We start from the raw sequence: 26,827 nt of genomic DNA, 5'->3' as shown, positions 1-26,827 counted from the left end.
CCACCCTAGCATATTTTTCCAATAGTTACAAATATAACAAACGACGCTGGTCTCACTTTTATTAAACATTTTTGTTAAGAAATAAAAACAAATCCCCGTGCAAAATTACTGGCTCCTTCCTGCTACTGATTTTGATGCAAGTAACTGATTTTCATATTCTTCCTCTCAGCTGTATTGTTACCGGTAATTTTCTAGCTAATCTTCGCATGCATGCAATTCTGAAGTCCTGTATTTATTGTCTAGCTTTCCTCGGTGAAAATGGTCAAGAGAAGAGAACTATCTGTGGATATCAGAAAAAAAATCATTGCAAAACATAAAAAGCTAAAAGGCTACAAATCCATTTCGAAAGATCTTGGTGTTCCTGTCTCAACAGTTCGCAATGTTATCAAGAAATTTGCAACCCATGGGACAGTATTGAACCAAGCAGGACGTGGGCGTAAGAGGAAAATTGATCAGAAGTCTCTGCGACGGCTGGTGAGAACTATTAAAAAAACACCACGTGCAACTGTTGAAGACTTAAAGGTTGACCTTGAGAGATCTGGAACAGTAGTCTCCGCTACCACTGTCCGCAGGGCTCTAAATCAGGAAGGGTTATGTGGCTGCAGGGGCCTGTCGTTGAAAAGGACACAAAAGGGGCAGCCTGAACTCTTGAAAAGAAAAACAAAACAAAAAAATCTTAAACTAGCCTAAGGCTTCCTAGAAAAATGTTCTACTGATGAACAAATGTTGCATTTGCTCCTGAGCTGCTGAAATAAATCAGAGGACAGATCAAAAGAGCTCACAGAATAAATGTTATAGACAAATCAAGAAGTTAAGAGGGATCCTCAAAAACTGAAACGATGCAAGAAGTAGCTAAGGAGACGACTGATGTTAGGTCATCCACAGTATGGACAAGTTTCTTGTCGTTTCCCAGCCCAGTTTTGGTCCTGTTCTGCCTACTGCTAATTGTTTTTTTATGTTGTATTCCACACGGACTCAACCATGCTCATTTTTACACTGATCTTTGCTGTGTTAATTTTGCAAACTAAATGGTATACATTTACTAGTGGTTACAAGTTCACTGATTTCTTCAGAGGACTGAAATGTATGCGTGAATAGCCACTGAATGTGATGGTATCATAGCAGCTTTGGAATTGGGGTTAAATTTGTCCTCTCTACTAACTGCCCTGTGTGACCTAGGGCCTGTATCATGAAGCAAGGTTTGTTGGTTAGCTGGATAACTTAGATTTAAGGTGTGCCAGTTTAAATGAAGTTTGTCTTCATTCACTCACATTTGCTGTTATATAGCTAAGCAAGAAATCCTGTTTTATGATACAGACCCCAGGGTAATTATGATTATTATTATTGCTCTTGTTACCTCTATTTGTATCATACACATTAATAATTTAACTTAATTGGGAATGTCTGTACTGCAGATATTGTTAGGGATCATTTGGTGGTCTTTATAAATGCACTACAGGAGACTTTAAAGTAGAAAGAACTTTTTTCCCCTTTTAGGATGTTTTACTGCAGATAGTCCACAAGTCCTTTTTAGGAAATGACATTGCCCACTAGATGGCTCCCTTCCTGTATGTATAATATCAACAATCTTGGCTTGCAACAGGATTTCTGGCTAGTAGTTCACTAGAATTAGTAAATAAAACATATTTGCAAGAGGTGCTGTCTTTTAACTACAGAATTCATCAATGTTTTGTTTGTCATAGAGAGCTAATATTTAGACATTCCTCTTAAAAATGCTGAAGTTTTAATTTGTCATGCTTAATGGATGGCATAAATGGAATGATCAATGACAAAATATCCCATGTGATTTACAGGTCAGGAATTAATGTACAACATTCCATTTTTCAGCAAAAATGTAAAGTATAAAGAAAAATTGGCAAAATAAGGGTTCAAAGACAGTACTGTTTGATCCATTCATTTTCTGTACCAGCTTGTCCTGTTCATGGTTGCAGGGGGTTTGGAGCCTACAGGTAAAATGCAGGGAACAACCCAGGACGGGGCACCTACCTGCTCCAGAACACACACACCATTCACACCAATGGATAATCTGACAGCACCAATTACCCTCAGCATGTTTTTGGCCTGTGAGGAAACTGAAGAACCAGGAGGAAACTCCATGGCAACATGGCAGGGAAAATTGAAATTCCACACACATGGAGTCATGGCAGAAACACGAACCCGGGTCCCAGAAGTGTGAGGCAACAGTGCTAACCACTGCACCACCATGCCGCCTCCCTGCATAGCCCTATGTTCCTGCCCCCCAGAGTGGCTGGGCAGAGTTCCGCAGAAACCCCCAGCCCGGTGGTGTGAGGTGTGCGCTGACGCTCAGGCTGACTGGCCACTGCCACGGCGTTCCTGTGTATGTGGCCGTTGGCTTATTGAATGCCGCAGAAACCCCAGAAATATTATGTTAAATCCCAAGGATTTCCCCCAAAGCACAGTTCCTTCCTACGTGCCCCCTCCCCTTAATATCCAGCATTTCCTAGTTTTCGAGGACCTTGATTTCTTTTCTTTGTGTGAAGGTGCAGCATCACTCAGTTACGTATTTCACCTCCTTGAAGATGAAAATGTAACAATACTTGTAAAAGCTGCGGTTGGGATGGCACCAGTGTATTCATCTCCCCCTCCATCTAACCCCTACTCCTCACACACCGCCAACCTGTATAATCTCTAGAATTACTGGATTGATTAACTGGTAATGTGAAAACCAATAAATGTGTTTTTACCAGAATGTTCTGAGTCCTACTTGTGACACATAACATTCCACTTGCATGGCCATTTGCACAATCTTTCCCCATCAGTTAGGCGGACACCCATATTTCTTTGGATATGCCTTAATACTCATGTCTGAAAACGTCATTTGTATTATGTACACTCTTCAGTTGACTAACTATGTATATTTTATCTATTATGCTGTCATTTGCACCATGACCACTGTTTTCTGTGACAAAACAGTAAGATCTATAAGAAATACCAATGGTATAACTAAGTAACAACCATGCAATTTCAAGTGGGCGCACAGACGCACACAGTCCCCATTGTAATTATCTTCTAAGATCAAATGTGACTGCTGCCTGTTTTTCAGTGCAGACACACAAGCTGCAGTAGCTTCACAGGCACAGTGGGGTGCAACATAAAACCAGTATAATGTACCAGATACCAAACAAATGGCAAAAATGATAATCGTATTCCCTGGATGGCCTCGTCACCCCCCATCCTCAAATAATATTATTATTAATTAATATTACATTATTAAGAGTTTCTAAGTTGAACTGTCATTCAACATTGACAATTTGTGACAAAATGAATGCCTCGTGATGTGATAGTATTAGTGACAAACATTTCATTTTGCATTAAAATATATTAAAATATATTTGGAATTAAGCTCTTCATTTTGCAGGTATGATTACAGGACATGTTAGACATTCTAATGGAGAATGGCCTATATTTGTGTTAGGATTGCGCGCTCTAAGATAAGATTCTTTAGGTTGTGAAATCTTTTATTGGATGGCGAATGTAAATTGTTCTTGGCAAAACAAATTTGTAGTCTATCTTAACATAGAAAGAGGGTCAATGGAGGGTGATGTATACCATGGCATGTTCAGGGAAGGCTTTCATTCATAGGGAGCCTTAAATACACTAATGGAGGCCAGTGCATGTATAAATTAAAAGATCGGCGCACATTATATGCCACGGTCAGCAAATTCTACCGTAGGCTCTTCCTATTCCTTCTGTCCTAGTGGGGGCCCAGAATCTCCACATATGCCCCTGACTACAAATATTTACTCAGAATAATTAAATGATTATAGAGTGACCTCAAGGTTAACTAGCTTTGGGTTACGGAGAGGTACCTTGCCGTTTTCCCCTCTTTAAATAAAATGTGTGCAAACCGATTATTGTGATATTCGAGGAGCAAACTTCCTGTTGACCTTAGATTTGGCTTACAGCATCATCCGTCTGTGATTGTGTCATCGGGATGAGGTCATGGGAGCAATACGGCTGCATATAACACAGAACGGTGTGTGTGTGTGTGTGTGTGTGTGTCTCCGTTTCCTCCATCTGTTTTAGGGCAGCCAGTACCCGACCCACTTTTATCAGTGACATCCCGGGTTACTTCATGGACTATTTCATCATACGACTTTCCCTCCCCCGCAAGTATGGGGCTTTTACAAAGCCGTACCAAGTGTCTTTTCTGAAGCGCAAACTACAATTATTGTTTGAGCTGCATTTCATGCGTACCTAGCAAACTACATTAACGAGGTTATATTCCATAATAAGAACTACAGTATACCGCGCAGTGCATTTGATATTTTTTTTGCCTTGTTTAACGTCAGGTGGCAGCAAGTTATACTATAGGTGACGTAAAAATGATCTCTCCAAATTGCTTATGACATTGGATTTTCGATCTTAAACCGAGCGCTCCGAACCGAAATGTTTATCTTCGTTGGTTTTGTGGTGAGTAAAAGAGTGTGGAATTGGGGTGGGACCGGTATCATTGTCTGAAGTAGAAAGAGACGGGATGAGACAGAAGGGAGCGTCCCTAAAGCCTGTTACTCAGAGGGGAGCGAAGCCGAGCGACGCGAGAAGAACTTCCAGCTGGAGTCAGCCTCGGGGGTTACTAGGCTGACGAACCATGCAAGTTCACACCCTGACATTTTAAATCGATATTCGTTTATTTTGGAGATACTTTCTTATATATATATATATTTATATAAACTGAAATACATCATAAGACAATATGATGATATCGGGACCGGTGAAATGGAGTGATGCATGGGACAGCGTCGGGTGTGAAGAAAACTCGAAAGCATTATTAGTTTAGCATGTACATGGAAGCAAAAATCAAGGACTGATATTAATCTAGAGGGGAAAGGAGATGTCAGCTCAAGGACTCTTGCACAGTGTCTTCTCATGCTCGTCCCCTGCATCCAAAACTTTGTCAAAGCGAAGACTTCGACAGACAAGAAGTTTGGATCCCGCTATAATAAGAAACTACGGCACCGAAAGCACATCAGAAGAATATGACAATCTGGAGTGCAGAGCCTTGGGATCACGGGAAGCAGGTGTTTTTTCCTCGCACCCAGAATATCTGCCTGCTCCCAAACTTGATCATCGCTCCAAGTTGTTGAAGCTGAAACAGCCGATTTCATCTTTTTCCAGTCCGTCTACTCCCCTGGACATCTCACCGTCTTCGGTGTTTCAATTTGACTACGATCCTAGGGTCCTGAAACGGAGTATTCCTTGGGATCTACCCTTCCTCACAAAAAGCCAAGCGGCTAGTCCACCGGGAAGCACGACTTCCATCTTTTCGCCACGAAAGTGGCTTCAGAAGAAATTGCATCAATCCAGTGCCCAATATTCTATTGTATGGAGATCCGAAGTAAGTATATTTGCAAGAATTAGGCTCGTTAAGAAACAATCTGCATGCATTGCTGAGATGTACAAACAAACACATGCTTGTTTGAGCGAAATGATTGTTATTTCAAATGAATCCTAAAATTCACATATCACACACTGGCTCTCACGTGTGATCGGTATTTTCCCAGGATATTCTGTCACACATAATCCTGTGCACGTAGAACAGGCTGTTATGCGCTAAATGATCTAATCTCCATTGTACACCCTGCAAATAAAAGTCGCACACATGGTTTTAATTACCGGCACCACATGTTAAAAATAAAAAATCCTGGGACCAAGTAAATAAAATAATTTCAAAACACACTCGGGAGCTATTTTTAGTGAAAGTCCCCCGAGCCACATATTTGACAACATTCCAGTCCGTGCCCTGATTAAATGGCTTGTGTTTCTCGTTTTTCGGCGAAAGCATCACTCCAAGGAAATGGTCATTCTCTTATCCTCTTTGGTATATTGTAAACCAAACGTATTATTATTATTATTATTATTACTGTGTTCAGAGCACTACGTTGAGCGGTTTTGCTTCTACCAGCTGTCTCTTGCTGTGGGAACAGGAGGCAGTTATTGCTGTAAATGTCTCGCCGCTGAACTGTGCCGTGGGAAGCACATAACTGTTACTGAGAATGAATGTTTTGGCAGAAGTGTTGCAGTAAATGGTATATGGGATCGCACATTTGCTGCTGACTTTGCTTTTGTCAAGCTACAGGAAAGAGTTAAAAGTAGCTCCAATGATCGATGACAAATGTAAGCGTGGACTCTGGAGACTTGCTGAAAATGAACAGAAAATTTTACATGCATTAAAAAAACACACTGGTTAAAACTGGTAAACTGATATAGGCTATTTTCCAATCAAGCTGATTCTACATTTGCAACTATGCCATTTGAACACGGAACTATATGTTCATTTCCCATGCAGTTAGGACATGAATTCAATATATCAGGGCCAATGCAGTACCTACAATAACTTTAGTACCATAATCTGTAAGCGGTAATTATGGCCAGCCGCCATACGTGGGTGTGTGCTTGTGTCTAAGAAATACCTTTTGACGACAAACATCGCAAGAGGTCATACGTCTCATTTTGGGGAGTGAATACGGCTGCGCTCATGCCACTCAGGTCTGGTATAAACTGTGAAACCGCTCGGTTTTTAGGCGATATACGAGTGGAATAAATGGGGAACCCATTATATGTATTTTTTTAATGATGATGGTATGCAGTGCAAGTTTAGTTAAGTTTGTTTAGATTTTTTATTTTATATTTTACTTTGTTTACCAAAATACTTTCTGTGTTATTTAAGTGTGATGTCATTTAAACATATAGAAATATAATATAAATATTTAAAAGACTTTTTAACTATTCTATATTTTGGGGGGGTCAAATTATATTAGTAAATGGAATATGTTTGGTGAGGTGGATTTTGAGGAATCCAGTGCATTTAAGGATTCCATAATTTCATTTCAGATTGTCACTTAACCTACTTTCTCCCGATTTAAATGGTAAACAGTTCTCAGTAGGCCTAAAAGAAAGAGAGACCTCTGATCTTGCTACAAAATTGCACACAAGACGTCCAAAATCAGGCCAGCTTTTAGTAGTGTAGGAATATTTTTTACAGCCGAGTGGCTTCTGCTGTCGTCCAGTGACTTAGCGGAGCAGATGAAAGAGTGGCTGGTTACCAATGAAAACATGCTGCAGGATCAGACTTTAACCCAAATTAATTCTAATCCACCATATCTGCATTTTCTCCCCTTGTTGTCTTTGACTCTTCTTTTGTAACAGTCTCATCATGTCTGTACTTCAAATGTACTGATATATAATTTCTTGCATTTTGATTCGGCTGTTATCTACAGTCAGATTTGTTACTTTATTACATTCAATTTCTAGGCTATGTTGTGTGTATATACAATGCTTACATCCATCCATCCATCCATCCATCCATCCATCATCTCCCGCTAGATCTGAGGTCGGGTCTCGGGGGCAGCAGGGAAACCCAGACTTCCCTCTGCCCGGCCACTTCATCCAGCTCTTCTGGGGAAATCCCGAAGCATTCCCAGGCCAGCCGAGAGACATAGTCCCTCCAGCGTGTCCTGGGTCTTCCCCAGGGCCTCCTCCCAGTAGGACAAGCCCGGAACACCTCACCAGGGAGGCTTCCAGGAGGCATCCTAATCAGATGCCCGAGCCACCTCATCTGGCTCCTCTCAATGCGGAGGAATAGCAGCTTTACTCTGAGTCTCTCCTGAATGACCGAGCTCCTCTTTAAGGGAGAGCCCAGCCAGCCTGCGGAGGAAACTCATTTTGGCTGCTTGCACTCGCGATCTCATTCTTTCGGTCACTACCCAGAGCTCATGACCATAGGTGAGGGTAGGAACGTAGATCGACTGGTAAATCGAGAGCTTTGCCTTTTGGCTCAGCTCTTTCTCCACCATTACAGACCGATGCAGCACCCGCATCACTGCTGCCGCTGCACCGACCTGCCTGTCGATCTCCCGTTCCATCATTCCCTCACTTGTGAACAAGACCCCAAGATACTAAAACTCCTCCACTTGGGGGAGGACACCATCCCTGACCTGGAAAGAGCATTCTACCCTTTTCCGGCTGAGGACCATGGTCTCGGATTTGGAGGTGCTGATTCTCATCCTAGCCGCTTCACACTCGGCTGCAAACTGTCCCAGTGAGAGCCAAAGGATACAGTCTGATGAAGCAAACAGAACCACATCATCTGCAAAAAGCAGAGACCTAATCCTGAGGTCACCAAACCGGACACGCTCAACAATGAACAGAATCGGTGACAAAGGGCAGCCCTGACGGAGTCCAACCCTCAACGAGTCCGACTTATTGCCGCCCATGTGGACCAGGCTCTGGCACCGGTCATAAAGGAAGCCCGGCACCCCATACTCCCGAAGCACCCCCTACAGGACTCCCCGAGGGACACGGTCGAATGCCTTCTCCAAGTCCACAAAACACATGTAGACTGGTTGGGCAAACTCCCATGAACCCTCCAAAACCCTGCTGAGGCTAAGGAGTGTGATCCCCTATAGTTGGAACACATCCTCTGGTCCCCTTTCTTGAAGAGAGGGACCACCACCCCGGTCTGCCAGTCCAGAGGCACTGCACCTGATGTCCACATGATACTGCAGATGCTTGTCAACTAGGACAGCCCCACAGCATCCAGAGCCTTAAGGAACTCTGGGCGGATCTCAACCACCAACGGGGGCCACCCACCGAGGAGCTTTTTAACCACCTCAGTGACCTCCAGAGATAGGGCAGTCCACACCAAAGTCCCCATACTCTGCTTCCACGTTGGAAGGCGTGTCGGTGGGATTGAGGAGGTCTTCGGCTGCCTCTGGAGTCCCACAGGCCAAAAAGGCCTGATAGGACTCCTCCCATGGGTGCAGGCCTGGCCATCAGGCACTCGCCATCGAGCCCCACCCCCAGGCGTGGCTCCAGGGGGGGGGGGCCTGGAGACCTGCATCTGGGCAAGGGAAACCGTGGATCCAGTATCTTTTTCTTCATTAGGGGTCTTGTGAGCCACACTTCGTCTGGTTCCTCACCCAGGACCCGTTTGCCTTGGGTGACCCTACAAGGGGCATAAAGCCCCGGGCAATATAGCTCCTGGGATCACTGGAACACGCAAACCCCTCCACCATGATAAGGTGTCGGCTCCTGGAGAGGTATAATGCTTACACTATATTAAAAATGAAACTTGAATATGCAGATTTCAGAACGTTAGTAGACAGATGTTTAAACAGTTTGGCAAAATATGACAAAATATTTGGTAGAAGCACCTTTCATGTCAGTTTCGGCTGTGAGCCTTTCTCTCTCAGCCTTTGCCAGCTGCACGTCAAGCTCGCCGTGCATTTTGCCATTTCGTTTTCATGCGTTTGTGTCCCATGTTGGTATGGCTGTGTTTACAGAGAGCAGCTGTTAGGTCTTCCCATGAGTTCTTAACAAGATTCAGGTCAGGGCTTTGACACAGTGGCCACTCAGGGACACTGACCCACTGATTCTTAATGAAATGGTCAGTAGTTTAATTCAAATGTTCAAGAATTAAAAATCTCTTTCAAAACCAGGATGTGCTTCTGCATTCCAAAAGCATTTTCTGTTATTTTGTATGATGAACACATCTGATGAATCTGTGTGTGAGTATGAACAGGTATACCTTACCTTATGGGGGCACAATGTCCCCATAACGTGATGAATACCCTTTTTTCCCTTATGGGGCCAGTTTCCTGGTCCCCATAAGGGAAAACTCAATTTAATAAAAATCACTGACTGCAAAGAAAAAAATAAAAAATGCAAAAACTCTTGTATTTTGCTTGCTTACTTATAGTTAGTGCTGGGTAGGGGTTAAGGTTATCATAGTTAGCGTTAGCTATTTTCCCATAGAAATGAATGAGCGGTCCCCATAAACATCTGTTTACCCGACATGTGTGTGTGTGTGTGTCTGTGGGTGTAAAGGCACAAATCTGCATACCGGGCTGCGGAGAAACTTATTGTAACAGTAAGGATCTGCGTACCGGGCTGCGGAGAAACTTATTGTAACAGTAAGGATCTGCGTACCGGGCTGCGGAGAAACTTATTGTAACAGTAAGGATCTGCATACCGGGCTGCGGAGAAACTTATTGTAACAGTAAGGATCTGCGTACCGGGCTGCGGAGAAACTTATTGTAACAGTAAGGATCTGCATACCGGGCTGCGGAGAAACTTATTGTAACAGTAAGGGTGACAGGCCTGCGTACCAGACTGCAGAAAGCATGACTGGAGATGGCCATGAACTGAATAAGCTTAACGCATAAATGTAGGTATTACATTGGATAGGTGGGTATTCATATGGATGGATGGAAGCGTGGGCATTGATACTACCCACACCCACTGCTTGGACAGACTTCACCTTCTCAAAGACTCAAAGTTCTGTTTTTACACTGGGAGTCAAGTGGTGCGTGTGACATTGGTGCCATTAGACAGTGTCTGTTTGGAAGCTCAGTGGTGCCTCTTTACTATGAAGCTACTGCACTGAGTAGATGATGCACCTTAAAGGATTAGTTCCTCAGTGAGAGTGATGTGAATTGTATAGTAGATTTTTGAAAGCCTGGAGTGATGGTAGCCCTCTGCTGTATGCCCTGGAGTCATGGTAACCCTCTGCTACATGCCACGGAGTCATGGTAGCCCTCTGCTGCATGCCACGGAGTCATGGTAGCCCTCTGCTGCATGCCATGGAGTCATGGTAGCCCTATGCTGCTTGCCATGGAGTCATGGTAGTCCTCTCCTACTTGCCGTGGAGTCATGGTAGCCCTCTACTGCATGCCATGGAGTCATGGTAGCCCTCTCTTGCATGCCACGGAGTCATGGTAGCCCTCCGCTGTATGCCCTGGAGTCATGGTAACCCTCTGCTACATGCCACGGAGTCATGATAGCCCTCTCCTGCATGCCACGGAGTCATGGTAGCCCTCTGCTGCATGCCATGGAGTCATGGTAGCCCTCTGCTGCATGTACTGGAGTCATGGTAGCCCTCTGCTGCATGCCATGGACTCATGGTAGCCCTCTGCTGCATGTACTGGAGTCATGGTAGCCCTCTGCTGCATGCCCTGGAGAGATTTCAGTGATGCAGTTTAATCCTTAAAACAGAATTAATCCAGCATCCAGCTGTACTACAAAGGTGCAGTGTTTCTGCTTCCAGAATTCATTCTCCCTTGATATGATGACCAGTCTGGCATATTTTCTCATGCATACTGGATATCACTACCTTTGTTACTATTCTGCAATCATTCAAAATGTTGCAGTCATTTTTTTTTGGTGAAGGATATATCAGCTCTGTTAGTGTTACTGATATTTTGGGGTCTAAATAACACCAGACATAATGGCTCAAAAGAAAAGTATAGTCCTGTACGTTACCAAGGCCTGAAAATGGTCATCACTGAATCTCTTTTTTCTCTGAAGGTGGAGCTGAGATAAGAAGCATGTTGAGATGAAACTGCTCGGCCATCAGGAAAAGGATTCTTGTATCTGGCTTTGATTAACTATGTGTTAGTTATCACAGATTGTGTGTTTGCTGGTTCCTGGTCCCCGACTACAAACATGCATACACATAACTGCCTGACAGTCTCGTAAGAAGGTACAGAATAAGGCTGGGGAGCTCAATTGGGGAATACAGATCAGGCTTTTGAGTTCTCTTTAAATTGAGTTATGTCGAGTGAAGTAAGCTCCTCCCCTTGTGTTAACTGGAATAAATGAAGTAAAAGTCAGGAAGACTGAGAAGCAGCTTGAACCTGTTATGCACCACTGAAGAAAGGGCTTCCTGAGAGAGACAGCTGGGCTGTTTAAGCTGCTGTTTGGAGAAGCAGGAGGACATGAGCTGATGCGGAGTCAGAACCTCTGTGCTGGGATACGGCTAAGAGATCAGGAATGGCATGAGGAAGCAGAGTCCGAAGTTTCTGCAAATCATACTGAAAAGCTGTGAACAGTCGATGGCAGACTGAAGGGTTTGTGTGACTTTGGGCTAAACCGGCTTGGTCTGGTTTAGTTTAATGTTCAGATTTCTGTGAAAACACCTCTTGAAAATATATGTTAAAACTTTGGTAATAAATCACACTAATGTGAAAAATCAATTATGCTGATTATAATTCAACAGCAGTCAGAATTTAAGGGAATGAAAGGTACAAACTAGCTTACAGAAACAATGGTTTGCTTTGATTGAAACCTGTTCTCTAAGAAAATTAAGAGTCAAGTGGTTCTTGGTAATTTTATGTTTCTCTGTTCAGGAAGTAACATTTGTTAAATTGAAAAAAAAAATCCCTTTACAAAAATCAGCCTATTCTGCTTAAAGTAATTTCCTAAGAAAAATGTTAAAACTTTAGATCTTTATTATCTACAATTAGTCATTTAATAATTCTTAATTTTTTTTAGCTAGTCTGGGCCAGTAGTCATATACAGAGTGCAGGTTTTATGTATATGTGTGTGTCAAAGCCTAAACTAAAAATGCCAAAAATCTCGTATTTTGTTTGGTTACTTATGGTTAAGGTTTAGGCTGGGTGGGGGTTAAGGTTAAGGTCGTCATAGTTTAAGGTTAGGGTTTTTGCCATAGAAATGAAATTATGGTTCCCAGAAAGATATGATTAAAATGTGTGTGTGTGTGTGTGTGTGTGTGTGAGAGAGAGAGAGAGAGAGAGAGAGAGAGAGCCCTACAATGGGTTTTTATTACGATAAACATCCCATCCTGTGTTGTTCCCTGCCTTGTGCCTGTAGCTTCCTGGATAGGCCCTGGATTCCCTGAGACCAAGAATAGGACAAGTGGGTACATAAAATGGATGGATGGATGGATGGAAGGAAGGATGTACAACGTATTATAATGTTTTGACATTTCTTCTTCTTTTTGTTGTGTATACAAATGCTACTGAAACGTTTCAGAAGTTACAGTGTAAATAATAAATGATAAGATACGTATGACAGAAGGGCTGAACCAAAGCTTGGAGACTCTTTGGAGAATGCCACATTCAGCCATGTGCCTGAAGAGCTGCTACTACAGATGCAACCATTTGTCACAATGTTCAGAAGCCCCCTCCCCCTCCCTAGTGCAAGATTCCAGGAGTTAATCAATCTGCAGATTACGACCAGAAAAGTCACTGGCCGTAGCTGAAATTAGTACGTAGCCAAATAAGGAAATGGGAGCCAGCAAAGGAAAGCAAAGAAGGTGGCTATTAAAATGCATTCTACTGTGAAAGTGTTTAATTACTATTTTAGGATAAGTTTATTCAGATTCACTGGAACTATGTGAGTCTAAAATCCACAGCTTGGTAACCAAATCATTTACGTGTTGGACATTAAATATTCTTTTTAGTAGAAAGCAAGTCACTGTCTGTGACAGATCTGTGAACTAACTGAATATTTTGTGGTGATGCTGTTATGATTCGCAGAATTCGCAGATTCTGTGAATCTTGTTTGCTTTTTTCCAATTGGGTTATAACTGAAATGATTTATTTAAACAAATCATGGTATTAATTTGCTGGACTGTAGTCGAACAGGGAGCCATATGGTTTTTTGTCTGGAGAAGACAAGAGATGTGTTGTATTTGCAGACTTAATACAGTTGTATTTATTTTATCTGACTTTTTCTCTGGGTGCAAACACTGTGCAGACTTTGCAACTCCAAATGTATATCTAAGAAGTAAAGAGAGCGTGGGGCGGCTGGGGGATGCCTGGAATACCGGAGTGCCATTTCCACATCTGCCTCAGACAACGCTGTCGCACTGCTTTGGATTTAAAAGCCTAGGTTCAGTGAAATGACAACTGCTGTCTAAGGCAGAAGCTGGCCACTAATAGAAACGTGATACTTAAAACAGAAAGCATGTGGAACAGGATGATCGACCATGAAGACTTCATAAAGAAACATTAAAAAATGGTTTTCCATGGAACGTCATGCGTTTTAAGTTTGGAAGGATCACTGCCTAGCCCCTTCATTGGCTACAGTGCATGAAGCTTGCATGTTGTCCCTGCATTGCACAGGTTTACTCTAGACACTATGTTTTATGGCCGCAGTTGACAAACAAGTGGTTTTGGTCAATTGTTATCTCTAAATCATATATAGTACTGTAATTAAGAAGGAAAAACCTTCATATTCAACATGTTGAAGAGTTTTGCTATGATAGAATAATGAAAGAAAAAGATAGAATTTAATGCTATTGTCAGACTCGATTCCTGCCCTGTCACTTTTTTGTTATGTCTGTCAATGCCTGCTTAGCCCATTAAGCTATGTGACAGTCCAGGGAACAGGGGAACACAGTAAGGTGCTAACTACAGGAAACAAGGGGAACACAGTAGGGTGCTAACTACAGGAACAAGGGGAACACAGTAGGGTGCTAACTACAGGAAACAAGGGGAACACAGTAGGGAGCTAACTACAGGAAACAAGGGGAACACAGTAGGGTGCTAACTACAGGAAACAAGGGGAACACAGTAGGGAGCTAACTACAGGAAACAAGGGGTACACAGTAGGGTGCTAACTACAGGAAACAAGAGGAACACAGTAGGGTGCTAACTACAGGAAACAAGGGGTACACAGTAGGGTGCTAACTACAGGAAACAAGAGGAACACAGTAGGGTGCTAACTACAGGAAACAATGGGAACACAGAATGGAATGAGCAGTGAAACCAGCTGGTCAAACTGGGAATTGATAGACGTAACACAAAGGGGGAAGGGCTGGCTATACTGTGTGAGTGTGTGTACTGTGATGAAATGGTATCTCCTGCTTTGTACTCTCCACTTCCAGAGATGGACTACTGCCCATGGATGTACAGCACAGTGGATGTATAGCACATTGGATGTGTAGTACAGTGGTTCTGTAATATTACATGTGTAGTACAGTGAATGCTAGCACAGTGCATGTGAAGTACTACATGGATGTATAGTACAGTGCATGTGTAGTACAGTGAACATTTAGTACTACACGGGTGTGTAGTGCAGTGGATGTGTAGTACTACGTGGATGTCTTGTACAGTGGATGTATAGCACAGTGGGCAGATGACTACACGGTAAGCCACTCCCAATCATTTTTTATTGCTAGGCAACCTAGTTTAATAAAATCAAAGAGGATTTTCATAATATTAGCAGTTTTTGTATCAAAAAAAAAATAGCAGCGGGTGCAAAATGTCAAGACACAATGTGGCATTCAGAGTCGTTCTGCCAATGTGGCTCTGGTTACTGCAAAGAATGTCTTCAGGCTGGTCTGATGGGGGCACAGTGGGGTGACGATCTTCTCGTTAGGTGGGCTTATAATTATGAAATTAAGGTTGGGGGGGTGGTGTGTGGGTTACTTAAGTCACATGCCTAACAAATGGATGATTATGATAAGTCTACAACCATTTAATAGCTGTATACATTATCTATATGTTCTTCATTTTATACGACTATTGCTCTTGTCTGTAATTGTGTGGAGTTCATGCACTTAGGTGAATTGCTATTTACAGATTATGTGCATATGACATGCTGTCCAGGGTGTACACCAACCCAGTGCCCTGTGATGGACTGGCATCCTGTCCAGGGTGTACCCCAACCCTGTGCCCTGTGATGGACTGGCATCCTGTCCAGGGTGTACCACAACCCTGTGCCCTGTGATGGACTGGCATCCAGTCCAGGATGTACCCCAACCCAGTGCCCTGTGACGGACTGGCATCCTGTCCAGGGTGTACTCCAACTCTGTGCCCTGTGATGAACTGGTATCCTGTCCAGGGTGTACCCCAACCCTATGCCCTGTGATGAACTGGCATCCTGTCCAGGTTGTACCCCAACCCTGTGCCCTGTGATGGACTGGCATCCTGTCCAGGGTGTACCACAACCTTGTGCCCTGTGATGGACTGGCATCCAGTCCAGGGTGTACACCAACCCAGTGCCCTGTGACGGACTGGCATCCTGTCCAGGGTGTACTCCAACTTTGTGCCCTGTGATGAACTGCTGTCCTGTCCAGGGTGTACCCCAACCCTATGCCCTGTGATGGACTGGCATCCAGTCCAGGGTGTACCCCAACCCTGTGCCCTGTGATGGACTGGCATCCTGTCCAGGGTGTACTCCAACCCTGTGCCCTGTGACGGACTGGCATCCTGTCCAGGGTGTACACCAACCCAGTGCCCTGTGACGGACTGGCATCCTGTCCAGGGTGTACTCCAACTCTGTGCCCTGTGATGAACTGGCATCCTGTCCAGGGTGTACACCAACCTAGTGCCCTGTGATGGACTGGCATCCTGTCCAGGGTGTACCCCAACCCAGTGCCCTGTGACGGACTGGCATCCAGTCCAGGGTGTACCCCAACCCTGTGCCCTGTGACGGACTGGCATACTGTCCAGGGTGTACTCCAACCCTGTGCCCTGTGATGAACTGGCATCCAGTCCAGGGTGTACCCCAACCCTGTGCCCTGTGATGGACTGGCATCCAGTCCAGGGTGTATCCTGCTCATGCCCAGTTCTTCCAGGGATTGGTACCATGATCAGGATCATCCTGTAATGCATAAACAGTTATAAAAGGTTCATGGATGGGTGGGTGGCATAAATTGGATGAATGCCATGTTGTTCAGTGAGTTACGATGCAGTGTTATGATCAGAAGGCTGAAATCACATGGTCAGCAGAGTGACTTTCCTGTGGGACTCTTGAAAAGGCTTTCTACCGCATTTGCTCCAGGGAGTATCTGAGCCTGTTACTCAAAAATGTCTGACACATTGGATAAAATCATATGCTATATAAATTAAATGTAAATATAATTTTTAAAAAAATCATGAAAAGCTGTGAGGGAGTTAGAGGGAGTGTCAGTTTACCCATTAATTTGCTGGTAAATCAGGTTTCCTAGTAAACAAAGATGACCTAATCTTAGCTCGATGAAAATCCAAACAGGCTTAGCATCTCGCAGCAAATTCCACACCACATGCAGCAGGTTTGAAATGCAGTGGTCCAGTTCATCTTATGAGCAAATCAAGATTTCAAATGAAAAAAATCTATAACCACAGAACAACAGATTTCCATCGTTCAGTCAATTTTTCCCATGATTTGAATCACTCTTTTCTCCTTTGCTTTTAGATCTTTTAGCTTTTCATTAAACTGCCCTTATCTATTTGAAAGGCAGGACCTTGTTTTCCAGTAAATCAAGAAACCAACTCAGCACAAGCAGCGTGCAGCTCTGAGTTGAAGATGTTTACTCTCACACTGTGGATCTCAGATCCTCGATACTTAAACGCAACCACAAATCAGGCTTGGCTGGCGGCAAGACACAAAAAAGGCTGAGAAATAGTAAGTGGCTGCTATAAATAGAATGTGTTACTCCTGCGCTATGCTGTTCTTGTGCTATGTTGTTCTTGTGCTATGTTGTTCCTGTACTATCCTGTTGCTACACTATGCTGTTCCTATGCTATGCTGCTCCTGCGCTATGCTGTTCTTGTGCTATGTTGGTCCTGTACTATCCTGTTGCTACACGATGCTGTTCCTATACTATGTTGTTCCTGCGCTATGCTGTTCTTGTGCTATGTTGTTCCTGTGCTACGCTGCTCCTGTTCTACGTTGTTCCTTCGCTATGCTGTTCTTGCACTATGTGTTCCTGTGCTTTGTAGCCTTATATATTGTATTTGGTTGATGGAACATGTTTATGTGAAACTGAATTGTTAGATTTCCGCACTATAAATTAAGTTAGGAAGTAAGGACATGAATGTTAATAGACATGGAGATTGTTTAGCAAGGTTAACTTCCTATCAAACTTAAAATGTTAATCCCAATTTACCCTTTTAATTGAACTTGAAAATAAAATCTATCCTATAAATTTTCCTTATGGATGCATAAGCCTAATGAACATTACTGGAATGAAATGTGAAACTGATCTTGGTAAAGCAATTCAATTCAATGCAACACTGGTAGGTTTCACAGTGTGTGTGGGAGTAATGTGTCCACGCCAAGTGAATGTGGAGTTGGTGTTCGTCAATGCTTTCCAGAGAGCCTGAAGGGTTGTATCTGACAGGGTGAGAGTGGAAAACAGGAAGTAGTTGACAGCTTAAAGAGACTAGAGTTTGGAGTGGGGGGTGGTTCTGAAATATGCCCTATTTGGCAGCAATATGTGTTGTCAAAGTAGACAGTGAGCATCAAAACTGAAAATAATGAAAAATCTTCAAAGGACAATTCAACTAGTTTTAATTGCCTAAGAAGCATTATTATCGGGCATCTAAATAATAAGGAGCTCTGTCAGTCTATAATGGCACAAGGATCTATGCCTGTGATTGGAGGGTCGACTGGAACTGTGTTTGAGTGTGTGTGGAAAGGCCCTCACAATGTAATAAAAACCTGTTATTTTGACATTGTGGGAACCATTTTTCAGGTCCCCACAAAGATCTGTGAATACAATCAAAAAACTAAAAATGCCAAGAGTCTTGTATTTTTTTGGTTACTTATGGTTATGGTTAGGACTGGGTAGGGGTTAAAGTCATTGTCTTGGGATTTGAGCTTTCCCCATAGGAATGAATGGAATGTCCTTCCAAATGTATAATTACAAACCTGTGTGTGAGTGTGTGTACAGTACCCTGTACTATTGTCTACATTTTAGAATAATTATAAAGACATCAAAACTATAAATAACATATACGGGTTATGTACTATGTACTACATACATGGGTTATGTACTACATCCAAAGCCCTGTGGCTTGGGATTCAAATCCTGTGATCGGCAGAGTGATCCCACCATTGGCTCCCAGAACAAGGCCTTTAACCCTGATGCGTGATCCCACCATTGGCTCCCAGAACAAGGCCCTTAGCCCCGATGCGTGATCCCACCATTGGCTCCCAGAACAAGGCCTTTAACCGTGATGCGTGATCCCACCATTGGCTCCCAGAACAAGGCCTTTAACCCCGATGCGTGATCCCACCATTGGCTCCCAGAACAAGGCCTTTAACCCCGATGCGTGATCCCACCATTGGCTCCCAGAACAAGGCCTTTAACCCCGATGCGTGATCCCACCATTGGCTCCCAGAACAAGGCCCTTAGCCCCGATGCGTGATCCCACCATTGGCTCCCAGAACAAGGCCCTTAGCCCCGATGCGTGATCTCACCATTGGCTCCCAGAACAAGGCCTTTAACCCCGATGCGTGATCCCACCATTGGCTCCCAGAACAAGGTCCTTAGCCCCGATGCGTGATCTCACCATTGGCCCCCAGAGCAAGGCCCTTAGCCCCGATGTGTGATCCCACCATTGGCCCCCAGAGCAAGGCCCTTAACCCCAATGTGTGATCCCTCCATTGGACCCCAGAGCAAGGCCCTTAACCCCGATGCGTGATCCCACCATTGGACCCTAGAGCAAGGCCCTTAACCCCGATGCGTGATCCCACCATTGGCCCCCAGATCAAGGCCCTTAACCCCAATGGCTCCAGGGGCTGGCTGACCCCATTGTCTCCTCTACGTCAGTTTTATCAGGTGGCCTCCTGGGATGCTTTTCCTGCTGTCCTGAAGGGGGTCCCACATATGTTGAGCACCCATTGGCCGCTTTTCCTTCACTCTGGTCAAACTTCTCCAAGCAACTAGAGGAAACGGGATCAACCAATCGAAATCTACTGAAAATGACAACTGTTTCATGTAACCTCAACAATAACAGAAACAAATGCAGTGTCACAACTGCACCATGCTTTGTATTGAATGGACTGGATAGAACATGCTCTAGCTGTTTGGAGCCAGATCCTCTACAATCTGATTGGTTATCTTTCTGAGCCAGTTATTTTTCCTTCTGCCCTCAGAATATTTTTGTGTAAGTAAAACTCTCACGAGTGCTTTACATCACAGAACACATTGTTGTCATGTGAGAGAAAGTAAAAATAGTTTGCTTGTAGCTTAAATGTTGATGTTCTTTGTCAGACATTTGCTCATGTATCAGGTTTATTATTTTATGAATTTCATTCCATCTGGGATCAGCTCCAGGTCCCCATGTGAGCCTGATGAGGAAAAGTGGATGGATGGATGGATGGATGGATAGCTCTAACACTGTCACCACTCTAATGCAGAAAGTACTTCTTGCAGCGAGAATATGTTTGATAGTTAGGATGTTTCTCTTTAGATTGCCTTGAATGATGCAATGCTCTCTCTTGGGGAGATCTTACATTTTACAGAATTTGTTTTCTTCTGCCATATTTGGGCCCAGAGGTTTTAGCGGTCTTTTGCTGCCAAGTGTTACAAAATGAGGAGCAAAAGTAACTCCCTTAACAGCCACAGTTTGTCGCTGAAAAAGCCCTAAAATTAAACTGTATGATCTCTTCTGCTGATGATGTTTGATACAGTCATACCAAGCTCATTTAAAATCAAAGTTTGTGTTAATTAAGCAGAAAATGTAAGGAAGAGGTCATTTCTCAGTGCTGCATAGAGAAGGAGAAGGAGACAGAGAGATGGAAAGGGTTCCCATATCTGGCAAAATACCATAAAATGTTCTGCTGCTCTCAAGAGGCTGAACCTAAAAAGTATAAAGTAGATTAAATCAGATAAATCTATAAAGGCTGGGCCTGTTTTATGCAGACATGTGACACACACATGGTGGTGTTGCAATAGCAGTAAATAAAAGTTTCATTTCAGATGCATATGTTAGTGGTGTTTGGATTTTCAAGTTTCATTTAACAAATAAACGTATTGTTAACATCCATCCATCCATCCATCCATTCATCTTCTAACTTCTAACTTCCAGTAGCAAAACAGGGCTGAGTGTGAGTGGAACCTTCCAGGCCATGTCATTGAACTGCGTGAGGTTTATATTTCCTGGTCATGCTGCAGGGGTCTGCTTCCCACAACCCCGAGACTTCTGCCCGCTCGCTGACTGCTTGTGCTGTTTGTGGATTCAATATACATTAGGGCAACCTGTTTACAAAAAGGATGCACATTGGTTTCCATGACGGAGTCTGTGAAACACCCATAATGCTGAGGGTGTGTCTGATTGTGGGGCCTTTGGGTGACTGATGACAGGCTTCTGATCATTTCTGGAGCTCATGCATAGTCTAGAGCCTGAATGAGATGCAGAAGGTAATAAGCTACCTGTGATGCCCGGCTCGTCCGCTCCTCGTGTGTGCCACGCCCCCTGATTACCCACGTGTGCTTCCCTGATCGTCTCCAGCTTCGTCCGATTCCTTTGATTAGTCTTGGTGTATTTAAGTCCTGGTCTGACCTGTTTCCCCTGTCTGTCATTGTAGTTTGGTGACCTTAGTCTTTGTCCTATGTTTCCCGCAACCCGTTTCCGAAATAAATCCCCGTTTTCCCTGCTTTTGCCTGCTCGCCTGCTTCCTGCTCGTTGCCTGCCTGAACGATCGCCCGCTCAATCACTTGACGATCGCAGCGAGCGGGACACTACCATCTGCCCTGTAAATGGCCCAGGGTGGAGTAAACTGCCATAACCACCCATGATGCACTTGTCTGCCTAGAACCCACTCTCTCCCACAAACGTGACTTTATTCAATGACTGCTGTCACAATGGCTGGTTGATTAGAGTCCGACTGAAATGTTTTCTTGAGTGTGATGTTATGACAGCCTATGGGAAATTACTCTAAAGGAGTATTAGTGTTACGTTTGACTTGCTAGTCTATATGATAAACACTGTATTCTTATTACCATGATATTCACTTAAATAAGCATATGAGAAAGTATGCCGTAGTTTTTGTATTTTACAGTTTAACACCTTTTCTTAGGAAATATTACTAAGCCTAAAATAGATTTTATTATTCTATGTTAAATGTTGACACAGACTTAAGAATTCAAGGGTCCCAGCTAATATACATTGCAAGCGTTTTTTTTCACTGATTGACTTTCACTGATGTGGTATTAGTTTGTAGTGAACGTCAGAGACGACTGTGAACACATTTGTTTGTATTTGTTCTTTCATGTGATGGAGCTGCTTTGATCAGTGAAGTGTAGCTCTCTCATAAAGGGATGTTTTTCTTTCTTTTTCTTTGCTCAGTTTAAATCTTCCTTGGCTTTTACACTGATGGAAATTCCCATTTTGGTTTCACCTCCACACTGAGTCTTAATATTGTTGCCTTTGGGGGCGGGGGGCGGGGGGGGGGTGACAGATTCCTGAGTTTCCATTTAATAAGAGCTCTTCTTGTTCCGTGTGGGGCACCTTGGCATTGTGTAGAACCTGTGATATTAAAACACAAGCTCCATTTGCCTCGTCCCTTTATTACTTAGGAAAACAAATGCATGTCTTGCCTTATTTATCTTACGGCTGCTGGGATACTTCTGCTGAGTGTAAACTCTGGCTTGCTGGGAGCATAAACTTCAATGTTATTTGAATGGTGTTTGTGAGTCAGCTTTGTATGCTTTGGACAAAACATTTTGACAATAGTGTCTGCTGCATATTATTATTTGTTCTTTTATTGCTGAAAGTTGTAACCCTGTACTGGATAAGCGATGTGGAAGATGGATGGATGATAGAACCTGTATATTACAAGCTAATATTTCTAAATGTATCACCTGTAATATGTGTTGCCTATTCTACAGTATAAGCTAATAGCTATGTGTAACATTTTAAATGCAAAATACACAGTTCACCTTTTTATTTTTTACTTCAGTCTGAAGTTCTGTCAACTCAATGATTACAAAAGTGTTTCTATTAGATTGGGTGGACCTCAATGTAAAATGTGGATGTGAAAAATATATGACACATATATATGTATATGACTGAAAACTGTTTACAGGAATTTTAATCTCTAGATTTATGCTGTAGTCTGTGCTTATACTGATACCAAACTGTTTGTAAGAACATATAAACTCTTCTGCTGGCCAAAAACAGTGCAGCATTATGTCTATGGTCCATATCAGTGCTGCACTGCTGACATCTTGTGGCTGCATTTGTGCTGTATTTAAGACTAGTTTATAGCATAGCGTAGTTTATAGCATAGCGTAGTTTATAGCATAGCGTAGTTTATAGCATAGCAATGCTATAAATAAATAGGTTAGATGGGAGATTCACGTAGATACAGGTAGCTGGCAAGGTTCCTTCTATGGTGAAATATCCCATATGACCGTTGTCCATTAGCTGCCACATTGAGGAGCAGCATGAACAGAGCGGCTGCCAAACCTGAAATTTTCCACAGCGGATCAGACACTGATCCTTCTCTTCTGGTCTCACTCCTCCAGCTCTGTACCCTCCTCTTTTCTTTGCTCTCAGTATTCTCCCCTGTGCCCCCTCCTCTCTTCTCTTTACTGCTCCCCTTCCTCTGTTTGCTGTTTAGTGTTAATCCTGTGCTTCTTTTCAGCCTAGGTGATAAACACCCAATGGGACAGCATGGCTGGTCGTCCATCGTTAAGGTGCTTATTTTAGATGTAGTGTGTTGTTACATATCACACGCTTACCAATGGTAATGTAAGCAAGTTGTACCATTTCTTTAAAGCTGCAAATGTATATTGTGGTGTACTAGTAAACTACAGGTAGTGCTGGTCTATAGATAATTATTTAATGTAGCCAGCAGAGGGAGCCACTTATCTTATTTGACACAAATTCTCTAAAATCACTTATTCACAGCCTCAGCACCTGTCTTTTAACTAAGTCAGAACTGTTCCATCTGGGTCGGTGGTCATCGTATGTTCATGATTTAGCTGGAATTTGAATTAGTTTGTTTGTGGGTGCCATCCCGACAACTTAACAGTATAAGTCAGGTAGTAATGTTATGTAAGTGTCAAGGAACACCAGACATATAACCACTATACTTGTATTTCTGCTAGAAACATTATTTACCTCTCTTTAAGAATATTTTTTGCACCAGTTTAACTTGTACAGTCATGTGACCATCAATCCTCCATAGCAGCCTATTTATACAGGGTGGCTGGGGGTCTGTTGCCTCCCCCAGGAAGTGCAGGGGACAACTGGGATGGGAGGCCGTTTCATCACAGCACACACTCTTTCACCTTGTGGGCAATTCACCTGAGTACCCAGAATCCCCAGCCAAACACTGGAGGATGACTCCAACCAACAAAGTACCATTTTTTGAGTCAAGCAGTCAGCTCTCATGTCTCACTCCGTAGCTGGCCATATGTCCCAGTCTCCAATGCAAATAAAAGCACCTCGCTGTGTCAATGTTTACTCACTGCATGATCCAGCCGCCAGATGTGTGGCTGGAAGGCGGTCAGCCTTGCTGCATGCGCCGGGTGACGTGAGGGGCGTTTGTGAGGCGTGTCGTTTTAGGGGGGACCCACGAGGATTGGGCTCTGGTTTGCATGGGCCAAGATGCGAGTCAAGGACCAGGGATGTTCATAGGGGAATGGGGACTGATGTAAAGCTGCACATTAGATTCTGGCAATAGAGAAATGTAAAGGTCGCAGAGCACTGAGGCCTGAAATCAGAGGAATGAACATTCGCTCTTACAGAAAACTCTTCACCCTGCGCAGAGGCCTGAATCAGAGGAACGAGCGCTTGCTCTTACCGAGAAATCATCACCCTGCAGTGTGGCCTGAAATAGAATGACGAGTGCTCGCCCTTACAGAGGAATCTCCACCCTGTGCCGAGGCCTAAAACAGAGGAACGGGCACTCGCTCTTACAGAGGAACCTCCACCCTGTGCCGAGGCCTAAAACAGAAGAACGGGCACTCACTTTTACAGAGGAATCTCCACCCTGTGCCGAGGCCTAAAACAGAGGAATGGGCACTAGCTCTTACAGAGGAACCTCCACCCTGTGCCGAGGCCTAAAACAGAAGAACGGGCACTCACTTTTACAGAGGAATCTCCACCCTGTGCCGAGGCCTAAAACAGAGGAACGGGCACTCGCTCTTACAGAGGAACCTCCACCCTGTGCCGAGGCCTAAAACAGAGGAATGGGCACTCGCTCTTACAGAGGAACCTCCACCCTGTGCCGAGGCCTAAAACAGAGGAATGGGCACTCGCTCTTACAGAGGAACCTCCACCCTGTGCCGAGGTCTAAAACAGAGGAACGGGCACTCGCTCTTACAGAGGAATCTCCACCCTGTGCCGAGGCCTAAAACAGAGGAACGGGCACTCGCTCTTACAGAGGAATCTCCACCCTGTGCCGAGGCCTAAAACAGAGGAACGGGCACTCGCTCTTACAGAGGAATCTCCACCCTGTGCCGAGGCCTAAAACAGAGGAACGGGCACTCGCTCTTACAGAGGAACCTCCACCCTGTGCCGAGGCCTAAAACAGAGGAACGGGCACTCGCTCTTACAGAGGAACCTCCACCCTGTGCCGAGGCCTAAAACAGAGGAACGGGCACTCGCTCTTACAGAGGAACCTCCACCCTGTGCCGAGGCCTAAAACAGAGGAACGGGCACTAGCCCTTACAGAGGAACCTCCACCCTGTGCCGAGGCCTAAAACAGAGGAACGGGCACTCACTCTTACAGAGGAATCTCCACCGTGTGCCGAGGCCTAAAACAGAGGAATGGGCACTAGCTCTTACAGAGGAATCTCCACCCTGTGCCGAGGCCTAAAACAGAGGAACGGGCACTAGCCCTTTCAGAGGAACCTCCACCCTGTGCCGAGGCCTAAAACAGAAGAACGGGCACTCACTTTTACAGAGGAATCTCCACCCTGTGCCGAGGCCTAAAACAGAGGAATGGGCACTAGCTCTTACAGAGGAATCTCCACCCTGTGCCAAGGCCTAAAACAAAGGAAAGGGAACTCGCTCTTACAGAGGACTCTCCACCCTGTGCCGAGGCTTAAAACTTAGGAACAGGCACTCGCTCTTACAGAGGAATCTCCACCCTGTGCCGAGGCCTGAAATCAACTGGAACAAGCACTCACTCTTAAACTGCAATCTCCACCCTGCACAGAGACCTGAAATCAGAGGAACGAATACTCACTCTTAAAGAGGAATCTCAACCCTTAATCAGAGGAACAAGCACTTGTGCTTGCACAGGCATCTCCACCCTGCACTGGGGTAAGTAAAACTCTTCAACTCTTCCTCCTTTCTCCCAATATTGTAGATTATTAAGGGATACCAGTTGACCATAACTATATGTTACCAACTGCAAACCACATTGTATAGAGGAAACCTGTGCAACACAGGGACAACATGCACGATTCACACACCCCAAACCCCAAACCATGAAGGGTAACAATGCTCCTCATGGATTATTCAAGCTTCTCAAGGCAGCATCCTTCCCTGTATTCAATTCCTTATCAACTTAAAAAGCATGACATTCCCTGAAATGAAGAATCTTTTTTTTGAGTATTTGTATATGAAGTCTTCATGGAGGAACATCCTATTCCTCTTCACCCTCTCTTTCCTTTCATCCTCCTTTTATTGGGATTTGACCGTCCAGTTTGTAGGTTAACTGAACAAGCAGTCTTTTGTTATCTATGCTATGGAGGCAGACTTTTTTGGTTGCTGAACATAGTTTCCTGCATGTGGACTTCCGAGGCCCTGACAGTGTTCCTGGAAAGGAGGCCAAGGAAACAAATCAGCCGTTTCCTGTTTAACTGGAGAATGCATGTGAGTAGAGGAGCCAGTCTTCCAGCACATGCGTTTTCAAGAGAGACCCCACCCCCGCATTCAGGCCATACCCCGTGGCCCTTAATGGGAACAAGGGGCTTCACAGTCATCCACTCAATGTCAGTGATGGATGCTAGCTAAACAGAAATGTGTGAGGACTGTTCTCTGTGCTAGTTTGCTTTGGATCACATGGAAAATTAGCTCATGCTGCGTCTTTGATTGAGAATGGATCTGTCAGTGTAAGAAAATACGCGCCCATATGAGCCACTACCAGCCGGCCATTTGGAATGAAAAATATATTCACATGTAAAAGTGCCACATAGACACTGCAATGGAACTGCGCCACACATTATATGCTTATAATTTGCATTTCTTTATATATAACATGGGTGGTGCACTTCTTAAAAGGGTGTGATTCCCGGCACCAGCTCTGTGTGTGTTCAGCTTGCATGTTCTCCCCATGCAGTTGTGGGCTACTTAGGGCTCGCAAA

General features: G+C 44.1%; 1 protein-coding gene and 1 long non-coding RNA gene across 3 annotated transcripts in view; both read left to right on the top strand.

The window, feature by feature from the left end:
* The first annotated feature begins 21 nt into the window (after window positions 1-21).
* Window positions 22-1,655, top strand: LOC125709796 (uncharacterized). The gene is made up of 2 exons (XR_007382836.1): window positions 22-140; window positions 244-1,655. It is a non-coding gene; the product is annotated as an uncharacterized LOC125709796 (long non-coding RNA).
* Window positions 1,656-4,104: 2,449 nt separating this feature from the next.
* The window catches only part of LOC125709685 (rho GTPase-activating protein 6-like), a 77,860-nt gene continuing 55,137 nt past the window's right edge, over window positions 4,105-26,827 (top strand). Inside the window, exons 1-2 of one of the 2 annotated variants that reach the window (XM_048978359.1) lie at window positions 5,248-5,380; window positions 17,030-17,178. Coding sequence is in view for 1 of the 2 variants with exons in the window: in XM_048978357.1 (XP_048834314.1) it covers window positions 4,877-5,380 (504 nt within the window). In the remaining variant the exon portion in view is untranslated. Of the gene's footprint in view, window positions 5,381-17,029; window positions 17,179-26,827 lie in introns of both variants that reach the window. The other variant, XM_048978357.1, reaches the window with a different exon arrangement.

This window comes from Brienomyrus brachyistius, chromosome 16, assembly GCF_023856365.1.
Source record: "Brienomyrus brachyistius isolate T26 chromosome 16, BBRACH_0.4, whole genome shotgun sequence".
NCBI classification, from domain to species: Eukaryota; Metazoa; Chordata; class Actinopteri; order Osteoglossiformes; family Mormyridae; genus Brienomyrus; species Brienomyrus brachyistius.
This window is presented reverse-complemented; position numbering and strand designations above follow the sequence as displayed.